The 10,099-nt window shown below is 47.6% G+C and overlaps 1 protein-coding gene across 1 annotated transcript; it reads left to right on the top strand.

Moving 5' to 3' along the window:
* Nucleotides 1–2,083: 2,083 nt before the first annotated feature.
* Nucleotides 2,084–9,394, top strand: LOC125483297 (protein Atg16l2-like). The gene is made up of 4 exons (XM_048597857.1): nucleotides 2,084–2,159; nucleotides 3,210–3,280; nucleotides 4,510–4,581; nucleotides 9,263–9,394. The coding sequence occupies exons 1-4, from the start codon at nucleotides 2,084–2,086 to the stop codon at nucleotides 9,389–9,391; spliced, it is 348 nt and encodes a 115-aa protein (XP_048453814.1). The 3' UTR covers nucleotides 9,392–9,394.
* Nucleotides 9,395–10,099: the final 705 nt, after the last annotated feature.

Below are 10,099 nucleotides of genomic sequence, written 5' to 3'. Positions count from 1 at the left end.
CAAGGGGTTGGGATGAGGTTAGTAGGTAGGAGGTGGGGGTGGGAGGAGGGGATAGGTGAGAGGAAGGACAGGTTAGGGAGGCGGGGATGAGCTGGGCTGGTTTTGGGATGCGGTAGGGGGAGGGGAGATTTTGAAGCTTGTGAAGTCCACATTGATACCATTGGGCTACACGGTTCCCAAGAGGAATATGAGTTGCTGTTCCTGCAACCTTCGGGTCGCATCGTTGTGGCACTGCAGGAGGCCCAGGATGGACATGTTGTCTGCGGAATGGGAGGGGGTTCGCGACTGGGAGGTGCAGTTGTTTAGTGCAAACGGAGCGTAGGCGTTCTGCAAAGCGGTCCCCAAGCCTCTGCTTGGTTTCCCCGATGTAGAGGAGGCCACAACGGGAACAGCGGATGCAGTATACCACATTGGCAGATGTGCAGGTGAACATCTGCTTGATGTGGAAAGTCTTCTTGGGGCCTGGGATGGGGGTGAGGGGGGAGGTGTAGGGGCAGGTGTAGCGCTTCCTGCAGTTGCAGGGAAAAGTGCCGGGTGTGGTGGGGCTGGAGGGGAGTGTGAGCGGACAAGGGAGTCACAGAGAGATTGGTCCCTCCGGAAAGCAGATAAGGGTGAGGAGAGAAAAATGTCTTTGGTGGTGGGGTCGGATTGCAGATGGCGGAAATGTTGGAGGATGATGCGTTGGATCCAGAGGTTGGTGGGGTGGTACGTGAGGACGAGGGGAATTCTGTTTCGGTTGTTATTGCGGGGAGGGGGTTTGAGGGATGAGTTGTGGGAAATGCAGGAGACACGGTCGAGGGCGTTCTCAACCACTGAGGGGAGGAAGTTGCAGTCCTTGAAAAACGAGAACATCTGAGATGTATGGGAGTGGAATGCCTCATCCTGGGAGCAGATGTGGCGGAGGCGAAGGAATTGGGAATAGGGGATGGCATTTTTGCAGGAAGGTGGGTGGGAGGAGGAGTATTCCAGATAGCTGTGGGAGTCGGTGGGCTTGAAATGGATATCGGTTTCTCGGTGGTTGCCGGAGATGGAGACAGAGAGGTCCAGGAAGGGGAGAGAGGTTTTAGAGATGGTCCAGGTAAACTTAAGGTTGGGGGTGGAAGGTGTTGGTGAAGTGGATGAACTGTTCGAGCTCCTCGTGGGAGCACGAGGCGGCGCCGATACAGTCATCAATGTAACGGAGGAAGAGGTGGGGTTTAGGGCCGGTGTAGGTACGGAAGAGGGATTGTTCCACGTAACCTACAAAGAGGCAGGCATAGCTTGGGCCCATGCGGGTACCCATGGCCACCCCCCTTTGTCTGTAGGAAGTGGGAGGAATTGAAAGAGAAGTTGTTGAGGGTGAGGACGAGTTCGGCTAAGTGGATGAGGGTGTCAGTGGACAGGGAGAAGCGGAGGGCCTTTAGGCCATCTGTATGGGGAATGCTGGTGTAGAGGGACTGGATGTCCATGGTAAAGATGAGGTGTTGGGGATCGGGGAATTGGAAGTTCTGGAGGAGGTGGAGGGCGTGGGTGGTGTCACAGACGTAGGTAGGGAGTTCCTGGACCAAAGGGGAGAAAATGGAGTCCAGATAGTTGGAGATAAGTTCAGTGGGGCAGGAGGAGGCGGAGACAATGGGTCGACCAGGGCAGTCAGGTTTGTGGATTTTGGGAAGGAAATAGAAGCGGGTGGTACATGTTTGGGGAATGATGAGGTTGGAGGCTGTGGGTGGGAGGTCACCTGAAGTGATGTGGTTGTGGATGGTTTGGGAGATGATGGTTTGGTGGTTGGGGGTGGGGTCATGATCAAAGGGGCGGTAGGAGGAAATGTCGGCGAGTTGGCGCCTGGCCTCGGCAATCTCTGTATGATCTCTGTGTTGCCTATGACCAAATCACATCCCAGGACACGATCCACCAGCATGCTACATAAGCACTCTTCATTCAAGCAGTATCCAGCACCACCTTAAGCATTTTCTGAACAACCTGAGCGTCTCTGCCTGTCTCTCCTCCTCTGACAATGCCCTTTTAAAAACAAATCTCTTTGACCAAATATTTAGCCGCCTGCTCTAACATCTCTCCACTCATTTCAGCATACGGTTTTGTTGAAATGGTCGCAGTGTGGGCGTACAAGTTCCCTCACCTCAACAAACTGTTGAGAGCTGTTCTCTGGTTCAGTCCTCCAGGTAATACCTCATGCAATCAGCGTCAACCCGACTGGCTTAAAATTTAAGCAAAGCCTGGTATTTAACTATCAGTCATCATCAAACTGGTTCATTCTCCATGGCAATGCCTCTATCACTTAGTGTTCACTTGCCAACCAATCAGCACTCTACTCTCATGCAGTATAAAATGTTGTTTTCTCTTTTTGCCCTTCGTCATACATCATATCTAAGGAAAGATAGACTGACATTGGCGGAAGTCCAGAGAAGGTTCACTCGGCTGATACTGGGTATGGAGGAACTGTCTTATGAGGAGATATTGAGTGAATGATGAAGCGTCGGTGTGTTTTCCTGCCTGGTTTTTAAACTCTGGAGCTGGATTGCCTCACTTCCGGTTTTCCTTCGTAGTGGAGTAGGTATGGGGTTGAGTTCTATCTGTTTATTAATAGCATGCTTTGTGGAAAGCCAGGCTTCTAGGAATTCCCGTGCCTGTCTCTGCTTAGCTTGTCCCAGGATATGGGACTTGACAGGATGGATGCAGAAATGTTGTTTCCCCTTGTGGGAGACTCTAGGACTAGAGGGCATCATCTCATGATAAGGGGTTGCACATTTATGATAGAGACGAGAATGAATTTCTTCTCTCAGAGGGTAGTAAATCCGCAGAATTCCCTACTGCAGAAGGCTGTCAAGGCTGGGTCATTAAGTATATTCAAGGTTGAGAGAGACAGAGTTTTAATCAGTGAGGGAATTGAGGCAGGAGAGTGGAGTTGAGGATTATCAGATCAGCCATGATCTCATTAAGTGGCAGAGCAGATTTGATGGGCTGAATGGCCTATTTCAGCTTCTATGTCTTGTTGTCCTATGCTTTGATATTTCTTACGCATTGTCCTGATGAAAGCAAGACAAAAGGCATTTTTTTCAGCAATGCTTGTTTTCACTGCACGAAAGGCGCTATGTAAATGCAGGTCGGTTTGTTTTTGTTGTTGGAATGGACAGTGGCTCAGTTAATTTTGGTTGCAGAGGTGGCGAGGTTTTGATTTTCGCTAACTATGTCTGTCCACTTTTGTCCAACAGGGATGCTTCAGAAGGTGAAAACTCTGGAGGGGAGCAACGATGGAGTGACCAGCATTGAGTTTGACCCCTCGGTGAGTGAAGGGGACCCTCGAATCTGGGGGCTGGAGTGACGCTTCATAATGCCACAAATGGGTGTCAGACCTTGGAAGGATTGGTGTTTGTCAGGAGGGTGGGGGTGAGGGAATCTATATGTGGCATTGGTTCCCCTCCCTCACCACTGCCCAAACTAATCCCTTCTGATAGATTCACAGCAAAGAAGCAGGCCCTTCAGCCCATCTTGTCCTCTTTGAAAGGCCTATCTAAACTGTACCCCTCCTCCTGCTGCCTCTCCCTGTGATATCATCAATTGTCCATCCATCAACTAGCTCTCCAATTCCTTTCGTAAATTGAGATAAAGTACAATGGGGATAAATGTGAGGTTATCCACTTTGTTAGGGAACACATGAAATATGATTATTATCTAAATAGCAGTAGATTGGGAAGAGGGCTTGCAATGAGAGCTGGGTGTCCCTTGTACACCAGTCACTGAAAGTAAGTATGCACATGCAGCAGGCAGCAAAGAAGGCAATTGGTACTTTGGCCTTCAAAGTGAGAGGATTTGAGTAGGAATGTCTTGCTGCAATTATACAGGACTTTGGTGAGATAACACCTGCAGTATTGTGCGCAGTTTTGTTCTCCTTACCTGAGGAAGGATGTTCTGGTGATAGACGGAGTGCAACAAAGGTTTACCAGATGATTCCTGGGATGGCAGGACAGACTTATAAGGAGAGACTGGATCGGTTAGGATTATATCCTGTGGAGTTTAGAAGGACGAGGGAACATCACAAAGAAATCTGTAAAATTCTAACAAGACTAAGGTTAAAAGCAGGAAGGATGTTCCCGAAGACTGGGGAGTCCAGAACCAGGGGTCACAGTCTAAGGAGATGGGGTAGGCCATTTAGGACTGAGATGAGGAGAAATATCTTCTCCCAGAGACTGGGGGTTTTGGAATTCTCTAACACAGAAAGCAGTTAAGGCTATTTTCCACAAGGAGTTAGATATTATACCTTGGGGGTAAAGGGGTCAAAGGGTAATGAGAGAAAGCAAGAACATGGTATGAGTTGGATGGTCAGACATGATCCTATTGAATGGCAGAGCAAATTTGATGGGCTGAATGTCCTTCTCCCACTCCTGTTTGCTTTGTTCCTATTTCGCCTCTGATCTGCTCTTGTATCCACAGTATTTGTAACATGGCAGTGATCTGATTTAAACCCAGACAGTTGATTAATATCATTTCCTCCTTCTCTTACCTTCCCTGTAGGGTCTACAGCTCTTAGCTGGATCTTACGACAACACTGCGCGCCTATGGAGTCTGAAGGACTGTGAGTTGAAGGTGTGTCTGAGCAGAATTTCTTTTTGTGTTTGAAATCTTGGTGCATTGTAGGGTTTTCCAAGCCCCTGTTACATGGGAATTTGTACTAGGGTTCAGACTTGAGTAGGATACTGATAGTACTAGCAAAGGCATGGGATTACAAAATTCTCAACCCAGTTCTGTTGAGCTACAAAATTGCAACCAGCATAATGACTGACCTCTGTGTCCCTACACGACAAGGACTGCTGAGGGATGGGTAATGAATGCTGGACTAGCCAGAGATGCCCACAAAAAATCGATGGGCAGCTCAGCGGTTAGCACTGCAGCCTCACAGCGCCAGGGACCTGGGTTCGATTCCACCCTCGGGCAACTGTCTGTGTGGAGTTTGCACATTCTCCCCGTGTCTGTGTGGGTTTCCTCCGGGTGCTCCGGTTTCCTCCCCCAGTCCAAAGACGTGCAGGTTAGGGTGGATTGGCCATGCTAAATTGCCCATAGTGTTCAGGGGTGTGCAGGCTGGGTGGGTTAGACATTGGAAATGCAGGGTTACAGGAATAGGGTAGGGGGGTGGGCCTGGGTGGGATGCTCTCCAGAGGGTTGGTGTGGACTGGATGGGTTGAATGGCCTGCTTCCACACTGTAGGGATCTTACGAAGATAAGAACTAGAAGCAGGAGCAGACCATTTAGCCCCTCGAGTCTGCCCCACCATTCAACACGGTCGTGGCTGATCTCATCTCCAAACAACAACCATTAAAAAAATAAACACAAACTGATAGTTGTTGAACGCTTAAATAATATACAGGACCTATCATTGAAAAGTGAAACTTACAAACTGATGGATTTCAATTCAATCATATCCTTATTTTGCATGTAGATATATCTGAGGTCTCATGTGGTTCAGTGATAGTGTCCCTACCTCTGTGCCAGCAGAGGTGTGTAATAACGCCTCTGAACAAGTTGACTTTTAAAAACAATCTATAAATGAGTATTGTGGTGTAGCTGCAATGTTATTGGGCACAGTCGGTACTCTGGGGACACACCAGCAGTTTGTGAAACATCAATTCAGTGAATAAAAAATGGAATTGAAAGCCTTCTTCAGTTATGGTTACCATGACAACTGTCATCAATCAATGGAATGGAAAGCCAGATTAATGATGACTGTGAAACTGGTGTTAATTGTTGTAAAAACAAACACATCCTCTTCACTAATGTCCTTTAGGGAAGGAAACCAGTTAAACATTAAAACTAAGAGCGGGCCGTTTAGCTATTTGGGCCTACCGTGCCATTAAAAGTAATCATGGCTGATCATCCAACTCAGTACTATATTCTCACTTTCTCTCTATACCCCTTGATGCCTTTAGACTCTATAACATTATCCATCTTTTTCTTGAATACATTCACTAACTTGGCCTCCACATCCTTCTGTGGTAGAATGTTCCACAGGCTCAGTCATAGAATCCTTACATGCAAGGGCAGGCCATTTGGCCCATCAAGTCCATATCGCCCCTCTGAAGAGCATTGCACTCAGACACCACCCCCCCCGCCCCACCTTATCCTATCCCTGCAAGCCTGCATTTCCAATGTCTAATCCACCCAGCCTGCACATCCCTGGACATTGCAGGGCAATTTAGCATGGCCAATCCACCCTAACCTGCACATCTTTGGACTGTGGGGGGAAACCGGAGCACCCGGAGGAAACCCACACAGACACGGGGAGAATGTGCAAACTCCACACAGTCACCCGAGGGTGGAATTGAACCCGGGTCCCTGGCGCTGTGAGGCGCTTCAACAGAGGCTGGACAGCACTGAAGATGTCAGCTAGAAGGGGGACGAAATGTTTGCAGGAAAACCAGTCAGCTCAGCGAACCAACCAACTACTCCAGGCAGCAGTGCTAACCACTGAGCCATAGTGCCGCAGCCATCCGTATTCATGAGCAAATGAGCATGGCTGTCCACCCAGGAAATTCCGTGTCACTGGTCATAGGTTCTGTGGCTCATTTTGTGTCTGATGAACCTCAGCCTGCAGTCACATCTCCAACCTCTCATCTGGTAGGCGTGCCTGGGAACTTGAATCAATCCTTGGCCTTGGGATCATTAGTATTCCTTTCTCCGGTTCCTTTTCCATACTACCTCTTCTCGAAGAATTGTGTCCCTTCATACAGGAGCTTTCTCCAAGTCGGTTCTTTCTGAATGGCGGTCTCCCATGTGTTGACATCTGTGTTGCATTTCTTGAGGGAAGCCTTCCGAAAATCTTTGAGATGCTTCCATTGTTCTCCTCTCGTTCAATTGCCATCCTTGAGCTGGATGAAGATGATTTGCTTTGGTAATTGGAAATCAGGCACCCTGAGTAGGTGACTGGCCCAGCAGAGTTGGTTTTGGATGATTATAGCCTTGATGCAGGTATAAATGGCTCCTTTGAGGACATTGATGTTAGTATGCCTCTCCTCCCAGCTGATGTGGAGAATCCATCACAAACAGCATTGATGGTACTTCTCCAGGGACTTGAGGAGGCATCAATATGTCGTCCAAGTTTTGGAGCTAGATAAAATTGTCAGAAGGATGACTGCCTTATACAGAAGGATCTTGGTATTAGTACGGATGTCATGGTCATCAAAGACACTCAGCATTGGGAAACCAAAGGCTCTTGCAGACTGGATATGATGTTGAATGAGGTGAGCGGTGTCTCCTCAAGTTTCGCCCATGTTTGGGAAGATTTCTCTGTTGATCTTAGTGGAAGGACAGATTGGAACATGCCCTGGAACGCGTTGCTGAAAGGCAGTTAAATTCAAAGTGGAGGATACTCAAGAGGCCAGAATTAGAGTAGGGAGATTTTTGAGGGTTGTGAGATTGAAAGAGGTTAGAGAGATATGGAGTAATGAGGCCTTGAAGGGGTTTGATAACAAGGAGAACTTTAAAGCATTCCTTCAAATTGGACCATGTAAATCAGTGGTTCACTAATGACTTGATTTAATATGATTTATTGTAGTCGCATGTACCTAAGTACAGTGAAAAGCTTTGTTTTGTGAGCAGTACAGGCAGATAAACAAGGACATACAGATCATAGGGTGCTTAGACAGAGAGAGGCATACAGGTTACAGCTGCACAGGAGATGCACAGAGCAAGATTAACATCAGCAAGATCAACATTGTCTGAAGTTCTGAAAGGTCCATTCAGCAGTCCAATAACAGGGGGGAAGAAGCTGTTTTTAAATCTGTTGGTGCATGTGATCAGGCTTTTGTATCTTCTGCCTGATGGAAGAGGTTGTAGGAGGTCGTTACTGGGGTGTGATGGGTCTTTGATGATGTTGACAGCCTTTCCGCAGCAGCGAGCTGTGTAAATAGAGTCCATGGATGGAAGGTTGGCTTCTGTGATGATCTGGGCAGTGCACGCCATCTTCTGTAGTTTCTTACAATCCTGGGCAGAGCAGTTGCCATGCCAGGCTGTTATGCACCCAGACGGTTTGCTTTCAATGGTGCATCTGTAGGTGTTGGTGAGGGACCTCATGGACATGCCAAATTTCCTGAGCTGCCTGAGGAAGAAGAGGTGTTGTTGTGCCTTTTTGACTGTTGCATCTATGTAGGAAGTCCAGGACAGATTGTTAGTTAACGTCACTTCTCGGAACTTGATGCTCTTGACCCTCCCCAGCTCTGTTGACATAGATAGGGGCATGTTCTCCTCCTTTCTTCCTGAAGTCAATGATCAGTTCTTTTGTTTTGCTGACATTGAGAAAATTTGTTATCATTGCACCGCAACACCAAGCCCTTTATCTGCTTCCTGTGTTCTGACTCAACATTGTTTGATATCTGGCCTACCAAGATGGTGTCATCAAAATGTCCTTTAGAGAAGGAAATCTGCCGTCCCTACTTGGTCTGGCTGACACATGACCCCAGACTCTCAGCTGTGTGGGTGCCTCTGAAATGGTAGAGTGAGATACTCCAGTTGTAAGACTTGTTACAAAGTCTGAAACTACTGTGGGTATCCCTATAGCACATGGACTGCAGCGGTTCAAGAAGGCAGCTCACCACCACTTTCTCAAAGGGCAACTAGGGGATGGCCAATGAATGATGGCCCAGCCAGTGACGCCCACATCCTGGAAATTAATTTTTAAAAAGTGAGCATGTAATCACCTGAGTAAAAGGTGGGACTGATAACTGGACCCAATAGGAGCGAGTCCTGGGCTCTTTGGGGAGTGGCTCAGAGATATCTGAGATGCTTAGTCAACTTAACATTGTTATTACTTCAAGTCCAATATTGACAGAAAACAGATCTCTGAACTGTTCGAGCTGAGGGTGATGAGGCCGTTCAGCCCATTGTGTCTGTACTACCTCACTGGGCGAATTTAAATTCCACCACCAGCAGCCATGGTGAGATTTGGATCTACACCTCTCCAACATTAGCCTGAGCCTCTGGTGCAGTGCAATTGCATCAATATCCCTCACAATTCAAAGGAAACAGACTTTAAGATAAATAAGGAGGGAAGTATGGAGTTGAGGATTATCAGATCCAGCCATGACCCCATTGAATGATGGAGCAGATTCAATGTACTGAATAGCCTACTTCTGCTCCCACATCTTATGGTCTTATTAAGTCCATGCAATCTTTAATGGGTTTTTTTTTTAGTCTTTCTCTTTTTTGTTGTATTTGATTGTATTCCTCAGTTTCGACATTTTACACTTGCTTGTTCTGCTTCGTATTTTCTCCCCAGCACACTTTGTCAGGTCACAGTGCAAAGGTCACAGCGGCAAAGTTCAAGTTTTATTGTCGAGAAGCTGTCACAGGAAGCCACGACAGGACAATCAAAGTCTGGGACCTGAGCAAAGCTGCCTGTGAGTAAGTTCACATCATTCCTGCTTCTACGTACTGCTGGAGGGTCAGCCTGCTCCTTAGCTATTATTTTGAACTGCTGTCTCACTTTCCTCACCTGTCATCTGATTACTTATGGCCCTTTCTCGGCTCTCTTCGTGTACCTGAATCCTGACTCATTCACTTTGATACTCCCCCAATCCTTCCACCAACCTCACACCTCACACCCCACTCCCAATGTTGGCAGTGTCTCTTTTGTTGTGTTCAAATAACCATCTAACTAACATCCTCCATCTGATGTACAGAGCAAGAGTTGATACAATTAACTTTGATTCTTACTCTCTCAAGGAGTTAGATATAGTTGCTGGGGCTAAAGGGATCAAAGGGTATGGGGAAGAGAGCAGGAACAGGGTAGTTGGATGATCAGCTGTGATCATGTTGAATCGTGGAGCAGGCTGAAAGGGCCAAACTCCTGCTCCAATCTTTTCCTGTCTCCCACTTATCTCTCTACCCCTCTTCTCTCACTCCTTCCCTCCTTCCATTGCTTCCTATCACCTCTCTCTCTCCTCCCTTCTTTCTGTCTCCTCCCTTGTATTTGCCTTCCCATTTTTTCTTTCTTTCACTTGTTTCTCCACCTCCTCTCTTTTTGGTCACCCCTCCCCTCCCACCTCCACCTCCACCTCCACCTCCACCAACCACCCCCCCACCACCACCACCTCCACCCCCCCAACCCCCCTAC

Source organism: Rhincodon typus, chromosome 6 (genome assembly GCF_021869965.1).
Source record: "Rhincodon typus isolate 14 chromosome 6, sRhiTyp1.1, whole genome shotgun sequence".
NCBI lineage: Eukaryota > Metazoa > Chordata > Chondrichthyes > Orectolobiformes > Rhincodontidae > Rhincodon > Rhincodon typus.
This window is presented reverse-complemented; position numbering and strand designations above follow the sequence as displayed.

Excerpts from the sequence above, each read along its gene's own strand:
- LOC125483297 (XM_048597857.1), top strand. The coding sequence starts at position 2,084 with ATGGTCGCAGTGTGGGCGTACAAGTTCCCTCACCTCAACAAACTGTTG. Across the intron at positions 3,281-4,509 it reads GCATTGAGTTTGACCCCTCG|GGTCTACAGCTCTTAGCTGG; the intron begins GTGAGTGAAGGG and ends CCTTCCCTGTAG. Across the intron at positions 4,582-9,262 it reads TGAAGGACTGTGAGTTGAAG|CACACTTTGTCAGGTCACAG; the intron begins GTGTGTCTGAGC and ends TTTTCTCCCCAG.